The sequence below is a fragment of the Branchiostoma lanceolatum genome, chromosome 2, assembly GCF_035083965.1.
Source record: "Branchiostoma lanceolatum isolate klBraLanc5 chromosome 2, klBraLanc5.hap2, whole genome shotgun sequence".
Lineage (NCBI taxonomy): Eukaryota > Metazoa > Chordata > Leptocardii > Amphioxiformes > Branchiostomatidae > Branchiostoma > Branchiostoma lanceolatum.
Genome location: NC_089723.1, coordinates 24,568,390 through 24,582,991, shown reverse-complemented (window position 1 = coordinate 24,582,991; position 14,602 = coordinate 24,568,390). Strand labels below are relative to the sequence as shown.

General features: G+C 41.5%; 1 protein-coding gene across 1 annotated transcript in view; it reads left to right on the top strand.

Annotated features, from left to right (window-relative positions):
• Nucleotides 1-488: 488 nt before the first annotated feature.
• LOC136428119 (glutamate receptor 2-like) overlaps nt 489-14,602 on the top strand; it is a 35,357-nt gene continuing 21,243 nt past the window's right edge. Inside the window, exon 1 of the mRNA XM_066417414.1 lies at nt 489-1,114. Coding sequence (XP_066273511.1) covers nt 1,015-1,114 — 100 coding nt within the window. The 5' untranslated portion in view covers nt 489-1,014. The remainder of the gene's footprint in view (nt 1,115-14,602) is intronic.

Sequence of the window (14,602 nt, the reverse complement as noted above, 5' to 3'; positions counted from 1 at the left end):
CTACAAAAATGCTGACACAAAAAAAAAAATATTTGGAGTTTGTCAACATGTAGAATAATCAACTTCAATGGAACGACGCATAACCTTGATACCAGCAAGAATAGCATCATAAACCAACTAGAAATGATGCACCCAATTTGCGTTAAATCACCATATACATAGAATAACAAATGCACTTCCGGACGATGTTTTCATTAAAGAAAACTGTTAGATATGGTCCACATTTCTTGTTACTTTCTAAATCACCCATAAAATGCCAACTTTATCCTCTAATAGCTCAAGGCATGCCTGCAGTATTGTTTGACCTTTCGGCTACTTGTGTAGAGAAAGCCCGATACAGCAATAACGAGAAACAGGCAATCCCTCCAGGCTCCTCAGGGTAAGGTACGGGTGGATGAGGGGCTTATCCATGGAGGGTATGACGACATAGTGTCATGAATAAAGAATCACTTGAGGAGCTAGGCAAATAAGGGTGCGGCCATTAACGTTTCGGTACTCGTTCACACCACACGAATTGTTAGCCAGAAAGTTAAACTCCTCAAACGGCGTGAGCGTGAATTTGAAGCACAGTTGAAAAACTCTACATCTGCTTTTCACAGGGCATTGAACGTGAAGCAACGGTCCTCACCTACTCCGCCTCAAGTCTTCTCTCCCGGGCATTGTGATTGGATGAGCATCAAAGACTCCATCACCAAAGGTACACGTACTCGTAATGTTGTTCGTTCCTCACGTACAGCGCAGTGCGGATCTGAAAAGATGCTTCCAACAATCATTGAAACCGTCTGCAGTCAGGTGATGGCTTTCTAAACTTCACGTCCAACAATAAAGAAGCTTCCCCCGTTGGCCAACGTCAGATTCTCTGCATAACTCAAGTTGGCTCAGCAGATCGCATTCGGCGTGGTATGATCAATTGCAATGACGTTTGACTAAAGGCCCGTGGATGGTAAATTACCGCCCATCGGAGATTCTGTGCTTGACTACAAAACGGGCGGGCAGGTCTTCCGGCAGGTCAACATGGCAGGACTTCAAACGTTCCTCTTCTACCTTCCGTTGGTTTTGCAGCTGCGATGGACGGCGCGAGTTGCAGCAGAAGCACCACCAACCGTCACCATAGGTAGGTTTTCGTGTTTCTGTGTTCCAGGACTGTAATGGTTGTTTTGTGAATAGCTTGTATTTCTTTGAGGCTGTAGTCTGACGGTGGCAGATATTTGCCTCCGTAGCCTTTACAAAGTAAAGTTTGAGGAACTAACACTAGGCGTGATGAGAAAAAGCTCGAAATACAGACGTTTTTGCACCATGAATATTGGTCCTCATCGCTGAAATGGACGGTTGTCTTGCTGTCTCAACTACAAGGCAGACAATTTGGGCTCTCCAGTGCCTTACATGGCGGGGCCGTCCGAGTAGAATATTGATAAGGTACCGTTTGCTTGCATAGTCTTCCCAGATTTATCTATCGCCTCACTTGGGACTTCTTACATACCTTTCCCGTCATAATCAAGCATCGGTAGCTAACAGGGTAGTGATGAATTGTTTATTGTTTCGCTTTCCAATGAGTCTGTGAGGACGAAATTAAAACGCGGCTGGATTGAAATTTGATCTTTCATTACCTGGACGCCCTTTGTGATAAGACCGTACTTCCTACCTCTACTCTGTCAAATTTTGTATGTTGCGTTACAGCGATGTCGTTACCATCATGTTTTACAGCCAATGACACGGTCACGTAGTTTATAGGTGCCTGCTGTGGGCATGAAAATCCCAAAAGTTGTTAATACAAAACCCATTATTAGCTACTGGTAATACGAGTCTGCAAAACTGGATAACAGAGAATGACTTTTTCAAGATCAGCAAGGGCACTACGCCATTGGTAGGTACTGTATGATTCCATTAAAGACGCATGCGAGACAGAAAGAGTATTGTGCAAACAGCGTCCGCTCTGCATTTTCATAAAGAACATTTGAGGCCAAAAATCACACTTAGATTTTTAAAAAAACATTGTCATCTTAAAATATCTGAACCACATACTCAACAATACTTTGATTCTCAGATCTGAACACATTTCTTTCTGTTCCCAACAATATGTTATAGCAGCCACTGCTTTTGAGGCAAAATTCAAAACTTTTGATCTATGCATATATTCACAACTTGTTATTCTCCTAGACAATCTAAATGCCGCAGAGAAACAAATCATATGTGACGGTTTCAACAATAATTATAACCGTCATCATGGTAATGACAGCAGATGCAATATATAATGGGCAGCTTCTTACGTAGGCTGCAATAATTACACCTGATAGCTCTGTGGGTAAGTGGCACCTAGTAAATTTCAGTACGTCAGGCAACCGGAGTGCGCAGGAAAAATACGGCAGTCATTAGTCTCGAGCATGAAAAACACCGTTCTCAACTCCATTCACAAACTTTTATTTTGATGTCCATAAAACTCGCAGCCGCTATCGCAAGAGGTAGGCGCGCTGTGCTCTTCCTTCCGATGCCCTTGCCACGGTGCCATTTGTAATCTTTGCAAATTTACGCGAGGAGCGACGGAAATTGAATAAGCTACACGTATGGATAGTAACGAAGTGCCTACTGCAGTATATCTTACGATGAGGATGTCTATAATCTCAAAAAAGGCAAAATGAAATGATGGTGTTTTGTAAGATAGGAGCCTCTGGAGAGCGCGACTGGCAGCATCAGGCATGCACACCACGAGATTCCTCAGGTTGAGGTGATATCATGGTCATCAGCCATGCATAGAAGCCTACATTACCAATGCACATAATCAGGTAGCCGAGCGTATGCCTAGAATTTTCACACTTGGGACTGTGGACGTGACATTTGGCCCTCTATGCCGTTACATTTCACACTGTTTGCCCTTTCTGGCGACACTTGCACAAAGCTGAATCGTTTGTGATATAAGCATGTTACCTTCGGTTCTGCTGGCGCACTATTCTTCAACTCGATTTAACACAGAACGATAGACAAATATTCTCGACCGAGTGAATTTTATCTCATAGCTTCATAAAAGGTCCTAATGAAATAGTGAAATAGTGAAGTTTAAGGTCACGACTTTGCAAATCTGAAGCTAAAGCAGAATTGCTAATGATCGGTGTATTGTACTGCTGCTTTGTTGTAAATACCATTGCGTTCACGCGAGTCTCTGGGCCCGTGAGCATCACTCTAAGGAGTCTTTCTTCACCGACCTGTAAAACATGGTTTAGGCAACAGGGCTTAAAATGGCCTCTTTGGCTTTCCTATATGCCAATCACGAAGTTTCGCCAGACCCTCCCACAGAGCAAAGCGCTGACGGCGCCTCCTGTGTTAACTAAGCCCGAGCGGTGCGTCCAAACTGCACGGTACCATCCGACACCTGCAGTAAGTCGGGAGAAAACATTAAACAGTTGGTGTTTGGCGCAGAACAGCCTCAAGCAAGCAAGATGGTTTTTGACGATATCTTTTTCTCTTGAACAGCTACCCTTTGATATTCCTTATAGATTGAATGTAGAACTGGATCTTCTATACAATAATAGGTTCACATTCTTGCTACCTTCTTTTCGCCGGGCGGTTACTCACACGTACTAAATGTAGTTGCTGTTCCATATCTACAGCCCAAATCAACTGTACAATGGTCAATCTATCATCCCGTTGTGCCAACAGAAAAAGAGAATATCGGGTTTTGCCTGCAGTGCATTCTATTCTAAAACACAATGCACAATTATGGAAACTATTTTGCTATCTTGACAGGTTAGTCTTATGAAATGATTGATCACGGGCTACTAAGTACATGGCGAGCTATTTCTCAACAACCATTCGGCCCAGGCAGGTTTCGATAAAGTATAAATCAGAAGTGTAGATGTGGTAACAAAGAGTTACTGTGTTCATAATTAACATGACCAGGGCGGCTGCATCACACGTGTTGTGACGTGACGGAAGTTGGCACTGATGTATGCTGCTTGTCTCCCGGCCACGCCGCCGCGGCGTCGGTCACCGCAACGCGCATACATCAAACTGTATGTCGCGGCCTTATAAGACACACGATCTTTACTTTTTAACGTGTTGGGACCGAAACGAAATGTTAGCTTAGAGCTAGCTATCAACATAAAAAATAAATCACAATGGTATGTTATCGACTCAAGGCGTAATACAGCCTTATGTCATAAAGAAAGTCATTTTAGCCCATGTATATAAAACTATTTATGATAGCTGTCTTAAAGATTTACTGCATAGCATACTGAGTTTCGGCCTTGCCCTCACTGTCTCCAGAAATAGATGTGTGAGCTTTCTGGTGACTAAGCAATCAACGTTCAATGGTTTGCCGATACACAGTGGGTTGGATGGGTATTGTACTTTGGAAAAGTGAAGCATCACAGTCTGAATTCCGAGATCCAGACCTTTAATCTGCTCAGACTGTAACAAGCTTACGGTTTCGGGTGAAATATTGGGAGGTTAGTTTGATGTGACCTGAATGCCAAATGTCAGCAAGAAGATTGCTTCTTTACAGAGGCTGGTCCTTTCCGTACTGGTTGTGACTAATGAAAGCAGCCGTGCTGGCTGAAGGGAATCTATAACATGCTAGTGACCTTCCCAAAACTTTTTGAAGGGCGTTTTTTCGAGATAGAGATGATGCCAATTTTTCAGAATCTTCCAGATATTTTTTTCTTCTTGATCCTCTATAGCAAGCATGTATGCACGTATATCAAGATATCATATATGTATCACAACATGACATGTCATGGCGACACATCAAGGACATGAAATCATAACGTGACATAACATAACATAACATAACATAACATAACATGACATAACATAATAACATAACATAACATAACATAACACAACAAACATGAAGAAAGACTTCCAGTACCCCATACATTCACCCACAATTATTTCTCATTAAGTATACAAAATATGGCATAACGGAAACGTCGGCATTCCACAAGCCGTCATTATCCAGGCTCTGAGGACATACTTACGCCAATTTTCAATATGTCAGGAGTACACTCTACACCCTGAACTGTGCCTATCACAGCTGAGCTGTTCAGAAGTTTGCTGACCCTGGTGTCAGTCTATCAATTTTTGTATGGACACATATCTTCCTTTGGGAACCACAGCAGCTGGTGAGATTCACTATGTGTGAGATTGAAAACCGTACCGGCTAGTACTGTTGAAGCCCTGGCAACTAGGGTGACCTCGTCTTCGTAACCGACTTCAGTTGGAAAGTTTTCCTAAATATCTTTCCTTGTCTGGGGTTGTATCTGCTAAAATCTTTTGATTGAAACATGACAAGATATTTTAGTAATCAGTTTAAGGTGTTATCATCTAGGAATATCTGACAAGGGATGTGCATATCCATCATTGGGTAGGAAACCAACTGATGCTTCTAGATACCTGATGAAATAGCTTTATCCTTATCTACCCTTGAGGTGTCACCCAGACCATTACTGACATCGTGGGCCTCGTCACGAATGGTTTATCGACGGGCGTGTCGTGTAATACTGGGTGGAGATTACGGGAAGTACAGAGCGATGCCTTCAAGATGTTTGACCTCATTATCGTTCGGCAACGACGTCAATAACTGTTGAAGAAAGTTGTTCGGCCTTTAAGGTTCCGGTCGGGTCTTCTACCACGATTTTCGTGTATATCAAAGTTTGCGGCCAAAATGACCGGCACTTTTGCAGTTTTCAACTTGTCTTACCATCGTGTGGTGTACCCTCACCAGCTCCTCATGAACGCGGTGGCTGGTTTTATCACGCCGAACGGCTGGCTACATTGACATTCCTGTCGCTCTGACACAAAAACTACGGCTTTGACATAGCACCAATGGTAAAGACTCCGGCAGATAAAGGGTAGTGTCGCTGCCAGGAGGGAGTGATGCAATAAAACTCCTAGCAGCAGTGACCTATAGCTACGCGGTGACCGCTGTAATTCTTTGCAAAGATAACACCGTAAGTAATTGCATTATTGGGAATATCTTAAATTGGACCGTTATGGTCCACACGATGCGTTAGTATATCTGTTTTAACGGTAATCCATGAATGGCCATCTTATCGACAAAAGGGCAAAAGGTCTAGAAGAGACATTGGTCATTCGACTGCTACCTTCGTGCGTCATCAGAAGACTTTGGCACATGTTCAGAACAGGACTAGGGGGAGGCAATACGAGCTGAATATTGCCACAATGTCTGAAACGTGATCCAACCGTAAGGAGTGTAATAATATAGCTTCCATAACATCAATATTGAAATAGCCTTAGTTAAAGATACGTGACGTTTGTGCATTTGTCTTTTATAGTTTTGGAAGGTAGCAGAATAATGCATTAAACTTGTCCTGCTGGTACACAGTGTGTAAAATATTTATATGCATATGCGCGGCATTATATTCTAAAGTTGCCGAGAAAGTATCATGTAAATAAACTTTGCCTTTCCTCAGACGCAAAGTAGATAAATTGGGATATATCAACTCTTTGTATTAGAAGTAGCGGTTGAAAAATCGCGTCTAACTTCAATAAATAAACATGAGCATTGTTGATATGTATTTAGCCATGTAGATGTTTTGTGGCAGTTTGCATGATCAAACTACATCAACTCAGAACAACGTTAAAGAGGCATTTAAGAGAAGTTCACGGAGTAATGGAACAAACAAAAATAAATTGCGTAGATCAATCTTCCCATCTAATGAAGCTCACGATGTCGTTGTGACAATGTAGCCAAATGTCTGATTATTCGTTATACTTTTATACGTCATAAGAAATTCGTTATACACTTTTAACTACGCATGCCTGTGGGATCAAAAGGATGATAAAAAACCAAGACTGTCATTTGCCTCATCCATAGAGACCTATTAGCGGTTGATTCTGGCAGAAAATATGATTCATTTGGTGTGGAATGCTTGGCTACTCATTGCAGCAGACATGAGGAGCGCCCCAGCAGCCACCAACGTTAGGCAGACGACTCTGATATGTACAACCAGGTTGCGCTTTCCTACTTTAACCGATCAATTGCAGTTAGCGAAAATGTCATATCTGACAACACATGAATGCAAACTAATTTCTTCTGTCGACGGTACGAACCCACCTGAGACCGCGATGTTCTCCATACGATATGAGCGGATTCGCCAATGCTATTATTATTGGTATGTGGTGTTGGATGACGACTGAATATGAAACACTTTGACATTTCTGTCAGTGCTGATGTTAACGCCATCTAATGCATGCCCTAAGTCACGAAGACACGGTACTTAATTCACATTCAAAACAGGTGTGTTGAAAGTTCGGTAACGAAGAAATATTGCCGGTGAATTAGTACGCAGGATTATCTTTCACAGTGAATGATGAGGAATACGCGACTTTGCGCTGGGAAATTTGTTCCTCGCCTAGAGTTTTGATCCTATAGCCATTATCCCTTAAAGTCTTTTAGCCTCAAAACGACACTGTAGTCTTTATATGATCCTATTCTTCGTGTTATTGAAATTACATGTGTATTAGTTTTGTAACGAGATTAAAATTTGCCAAACGTGCATTGATGATATTTCTGACTGTTGGTGGTGGTTAGTGAATGTAACATTCATTTTCTTTATGATGACTTATCACATCACATAAGTACAGTGTTATGACCATAAATCAAGGCACAAATCACACCTAGACTAATACATAATTTCAACTGTAAAAATAGTTCCTGCTGCGATACGCATTGCTATTGGTGACAATATGGCTGCAACATCACAGCATACGCCACTGGCCCCTGACTGCAAAAATCTGATTTTTTTTGTTACCTCCGTGAAAACAGAGGTGTTGTTTCCGGTCTGTTATTTGTTTTGTTTGTATGTTTGATTGTCTTAGTGTGTGTTCAAGTTCACCCTCCAGTTTGTTCCTGCGTTGAATTGTAACCATAGACAGGCAGGGTGCGGTGGTTGAGATGGTCTGCGTCCGAATTTTTTCGGCAGGCTGGCAGGAAGTAAACGTTGGTACATGTCCAAAAGTCAGGAACCCGAGGATGGCATGTGCCCGAGAGTGGAGCATTTAAGGCGTGAATGGTTGTGCCGTGCGCAGTGCACAAAATCAAGAGCATGGGCGGTACACAAGCTGCTGCCGCAGCCAGTCTCTACGTTCTATTGACTGATGTATTGAATGTGACATCCACCACACTACTGTTCATTTTACTACGGGCAAATAAACTAATCCAGGGTTTACCGGCATTTGGAAAAAATCCAAAGTCTTTCAGCACGTACAAATATCAACTCAACATGGCTTATTGCATCATTTGCATCTAAAACCGGGATGACACCCATCAGTTGCCTCAAACTAGGTGTTGTCTCTTCTCCAACCATTCAGCCGTTACAGCTACGTTCTGCGATTCGTCTGCTCAATGCGTGTGAACCGAACGGCCTTGCTTTTTGGGATGATGTAATTTTCTCCAAAATGAATGTAACAGACATTCACATTTCATTTCGTCCTGGCATCTGATGCTGAAAAGACCTCCCAGCTTCGTACCCATGAATAGCCACGGTCGTTAAAATACACATGTGGGGTTTGAAGTACCATAGGAACCTCACGCAAAGTATTATATAGGGGCTTCCACAAGACTTTCATAGTGTACGTTTCTTTGCGAGGTCAGTGCTCTATACATTCAGCAAGGAAGAATGCACGCAGTGCATACACGATAAGTTGAAGTATGAACGCCAATAGAAATTTCAGCAGTATCTGCCTTATCATCAAAAAGTACCTTCTTTTGCTAGACAAAGGAAATCGTTTGATTTACCTAGGTTCTAAGATGACTCACAACTACAGACCTTTTCATAAAAGCACTGGACACGTTTAAGTATTTGATTTTCCTCAAGTGCTGGGTGTGCACATGTGGGCTTGGCATTGCCATTGGTACCGTGGCTTATGCACGGCATTTGTTGACATAGTTAGCAAAGTTCAATAATGATGGAATGAATTTTGATACATCATCAAAAAGGATGGGAAAGATAAATGACAAACGGTTAGGTAAATTGGACAAAATAGACGCACGATGTAGACACCGAATTAGTTTCCGTCAGTTTGTGACAGTCCGCCCTCACAGCTTATTTTTATTCATTTCCAATGACAAACACTCCGCCAACGCACAGCGGATATTCAAGGTGTGGCTTTAAAACTTATTGAACTCCAACACAATATTGTAGCAATAGGAGTATATTGGATCCGTGTAATATTCGGCGGTTATTGAAACAAAGCTGAAAATTCCTTCAGCGACATGGCATAGAAAGGATGTGTAAAAACAGTGAAGTAATATACAACCAAATATATATATAACGTTATATATATAAAGGCGATATAAGACACGGGGAAAATCTACAACACTATTATGAAAGGTGTAATAAAAGGACGCAATTTGACACAATGTTCGATATTGTTTATTATTTCATTCTATAAATAAATTTTATTCTTCAGACTATAAATGTAGGTTTTAGGGAATGTTGTACCCCAACTCGTCTTGCTTCCCATTGATCGTTTTTTGCTTTGATGCATGTTGAAACTGTGATCAATGTAATTGTTCTATATTTGTATTTATGTTTCGGAGGAGCGGCGCCGGCTTTCTTAGGGGAGCCTTTTACTTTTTCTCTGCATCCTCAATAAATAAACGTGAATTACATGATATTGACACCCGATACTAACATTTCCGTGGTAGAAACACAGTCACGCAGACTTCTGGCTCGCTATAAATTTGAAACAGAAATTTTTCACCGTGGCTGCTGAAAAACCGCACGGACGTAGGAATGTAGGTCTCCCTTTTATTGAGTCGTAAACCCACATGATATAGGTGGATGTAGGCTTGTATGTGTCTGTCAACTCGTACTCGTGAAGGTAAAAGTAAGTTATCTAAAGAAAGACGAGCCAACTGCACAGTTGTGTTTTGGTAAGGCCACAAAACCGTCGGGCTGAATAGCAAATGTCTAACGTAGGAAAGTGCTATGTCACATAGTTTTATATGCAGCAAAAAGGACGTTCGCGACATAGAATGAAATGGGAAAATTATGTAATCAAGGCAGGGGAGTAGCCTAGAAGGAACGTAGTGGAACCTCGGTGTGGTCAGGAAAGCTGGCCCAAACTATCATTGACTTCACTCATCTGTGAAAGCTTTCTTTTAACTCAAGAATGCATCCATTCAGTGTGTGAATCAAACTTGCATCGTAGAACGCCGTGTATAGAATGTAATTACCAATGGAAATGAATCAGAAGTTAAGTCATCTGAGAACACTACCTTTCTCCAGGAACAAGCACTGAAGGATCACTCTTCTTCGTTATACGCCTGAGGCCACAAAAACCCTTCGTTATCAGCAATAGACAGGTGAAAGCAGTCTAGCTTCTTGCCAAGTGGAGATTGAGTTACTCTGTGTAATTTTGTAGGATTCACTAGTAGCTGTCGAGTAACTCAATTATTCGGAGGTTTCCGTTGCCGGAAGCCATCTCTCAAACAGTCGCTCCGCTGTGCACATGTGTATATCCCAACCGAGCTGTTCATCAACGAAGTTGGCGCTTGAATCAATAATAGTATAACGATGAGAAGATTACCAGTGACATATTGATAGACATAACCATAATGAAAAATGATGGTAAAATAATAGAACTTAATGATGGGTATTATGTGATATAGCAACGATGTGATCTGGGCTTCTGACGTGGCGTTACTAAATATTTGTCAAACAAGGCATTAACAATGTAAGTAAGAAGCTGATAAATCCATATCTGATGACAACAACAGACATAGACTAAAAGGATGCTTCAAAATGCATAAAGACATTGACAGTCATTTATCTTATCGACGATGACATGAGTAATTGGCAGTCTTAACCTTTGTTAGTAACCTCTATCGAGGTCAGTTTATCTGAAGTCACAACACCGTACGATGCATTATGCACAACGCGTTTTTACTCAAGATCTCGCTCATCCAAACTTGTTTTGTAACTTTTTTTTTTTTTTTATTAAACAACAGAAGAATATACAGGACACAGAGGTGATGTACTCTAGCTGAAGCTAATATTAAACATCACCTCTGGAAAAAAAATACAAGTTACATAGACAAGTACAATAGCAATGAGAAACAGCAATTGGGTCGTCCAATACAAACAAGCTAACAAACAAACAAACAATGAATATATCAATATACCTTGTTTTGTAACTTAACGAATAATCAAACTGTTCTCCAACTCAAAGCAATCTACTCATTGGAATTTTCGACTGGTTCTGACCAGATCGCTCGTGAGACGTGAGTTTTCTTCACGTGTGATGTCAGCAGTGGGTCAAAGGTTGTTGGAAGTCAATATCGTCCCCCGTCCCGGTAGTTATGTCATACCGCGCTTGGGGAGTCATCCGCAGGCGTTTGGCGGACGAACTGCACTGCTAAGGTGACAGGAACATGTGGCTAAAAGTCATCAGTTGTTTCATTCGAGTGCAAAAGAGGAAAGTCAGTTAGAAGTCGTCAATTTCATCACACAAAAATAAAAGAGGAAAGCGTCAAGTCGTCCAATCTAATGTGAAATGCCGGGTACAATTTACTTGTCTCCATCAATTTGTACTATGGACCAGATAGAAAGGCTTTTTTTTTTTTTGAGATTCCATGTAGCTTGCGGATGATCGATTCGATGCGTGACTTTAAACACCTCAGCAAAAACAACATCAACCTTTACAATACACCATTGATCACGGGCACCAGGACTTCTCATTAGACAGCAAATACGGATGACATTGTCGATATCGGGTCGTTTTTAGTCTGTTGGTTATTCATGAGTTGATACAAGAAATCATTTGAGTTGCCCCTAGGCCTCAAAGTAGTTGTGCCTTTTGATCTTAAGTAACTTTGTTGTCAGTCGGGTTGAATCATTAGCATGTGCTCTGATGTCCGATGTGCCGTCACGGTGATAGTATTCATGATTTCAGAATCCGTCGTAACATGATGAGCTTATTTCTGAAAGTAAATGTTGTACAATCGGCAAACACCTTTTTCTTGGCTACCGTAACTGAGATATGTGGAGTAAGAAACAAACTAGGAATGGAAATGGTAGACGAAAACGGTGGTACATGTACTACGTTGGTTGTCTACAGATGGTTGTGTCTTTTTACATTGGGCTCTTTGCATAGCCTCCAAGAAGACCTACGGGTTGCAAAGACCGTATCCAACTGGCAGAAGAAGTTTCTATAGCAACCCTTGCCATAAAAACTCCTTCTGCCAGTTGGATACGGTCTTTGCAACCCGTAGGTCTGCTTGAAGACTATCTTTGCAGTCACTGACTTGTGAGAAGTGACTTCCCCGTGGGACAATATGATGCACCGTTTGCAATTACTCCCATCCCTTGGGTTCCGTTAATGCGTTTCGATCTGGTGATATTTGTTGTTGGAATGTTTTAATCAATGAAATTGTATCTCTTGTTCTATTGTTTTGCTTTAACCTTTGCACGGGTTGCTGCTTGTAGGGAATGAGGCAGATGGCTTCGTTCCGCCGTCTCGTGACTCTGTGTCTCATCGGCTTGCCAGAAGAATAGCATGAGAGCTTTGAGTTGTCAAATACGATAACACTATCTTCGCCGGATCTGCAGCTTGCTTTGACTTTATTATAAGTAGTAATTAGTGAGGAACTGGATCGTAATGTTGTATAGATACCATCATGATGGTGTTAAATTTTTGACGCGACGTAGATTTTGGCACCACGACTTCGGTGAAACTATCAGCTCGTGTTGCTAAATCAACTTCCTTTTAGTACAAACGTGTATCACTGCCAGTTCTAGATCTGCTGACAACAATCGTCGGGCAGCAATGCATGTTGTTTTAATACATTTGGGTTTTTTTCATTCATACTGCAATTCAAACTAGGAGATATACGTCGTATTCTCTACAGTTAATATTTCAAACGGCAAGTCCAAATAGTTTGGGTACTATTAATGACGTACCTCCGATTCCCATACACATGAAATACACTCAAATGACTCATTAATTAGCGCGAATAACATGATCAATCAATTCGTTTTAAATGGGGTAGGTGTCTTCTACATGTTCTCATCTATCATCAGGCGAGGTGTCCAAAAGTTTACAAATGTGTATTCAGAAAGGAAGTAGCCACAAACTTAGCTTTAAAACGTCGCGCGTGCTCATGGTACGTAAGAGAAAACGGTGCAATATTGCCGTGAAATAATTGCCATCCTCCAAATCGTTTTGTTGTTCCACTGAAACGACTTTTACTAATACGACTTGCCGTTTCGTACGTTTACTCAATATATAATCATTATACTTCTTTTCTTCTTTGTCATATCGTATATTACATCATTCGTTTCCTTCCGTCATTGTTTTGTTTACCCGGAAGAGTCCTTTGTACTCGCGATTTCTTAAGAATCCAATCCATCTTATAGGACACCAGATGTGCCTGTGGCACATTCTGCAATAATTACAATATAGAAGTGATTTACAAATATTTGACATGTACAATAAATCCCGTACTTGAGGATATTTAAGTTTAATTCTCTATTTCTTTGTGATAAGATTTCATGCGATCTAACGCAGAATCCTTACTGCACCTGCTCGTGGAGCAAGATAGTTTATATGGGCGTTGTTACCATCAGCCCAAAGCCAATTTTCGGCGCTAATCGAAGAGACCGCCACTGAAAATATCGATTATTGTAATGTGAAGATTAAAAGATTCGACTATAACGCCTTATATACCCCGTAGTATTGGATAGGGGGAGAACGGTCTGTAATGGGAATTTAATGGCAACCAAATTAAAGTTCGCCCATTTTCCGGATGCGCTTTTGGTATTATACTTGCTACTGCCGTGCGTTATTTCGCAGTTTCTCAACTTCGCACCGAAGAGGTAACGTGACCCGGTTCGTGCAGGGGAAATGGAGAAAACAATACTGTTTCTGGGCTATTACAGACTCCCTGAAGTACCAGCGCATATTGCGATCGGCATGATTAAATGCCCATGAAAAGAACAGCGTGTAGGAAAGGTGGTGACCCGGACAGAAAGGCGGTCATTAAACTGGTAAGAATTAGGGCAGGGCAGTGATGATGTATGTCCAATCACACAGGAGGGGTTTTTGTAGTTCAACGAGCCGTAGCATTGCTCCAAAAACTTCCTTTTACAATCCATGTTTAGAGGCAATCCGGCCAATGGTTCCCTTATTGATGAAATGCTGCGATGTTAATCTCTGACCTTTCGGAGAGGTGTTCTTCGACCTTTGTGAAAGAGAACGTTGCAAACGTTGGACCAAAGCAAAGTCAACAGCCTGTTGAACAGCACGTCCAGCTGCTACAACAGTAACAAATAGATAAATTTGTATCGGCCAACTCTCTGCCTTGTCCAAACGTGTTCCAATTGGGTGGAGTTACAACAGGTAAACTTGCGACAATATGTTTCTTTGGGTCGTTTACAGAGCCATTGTACAATCTTTACAAATCATATCTATCTTGAGGAGGAATACTCTACTCTAGTACTTACGTAAGTTAATCCACCATGTCCTAGGAAGTTTGCTTGGATACCTGATCAATGAGCCCAGTACCAGAAATGCGGTCCTGTGGGCACCTTTCAAAGTATCGAGTTGTCTGTGTTGATTTATGACCGCGGCAGACAGTTGTTGT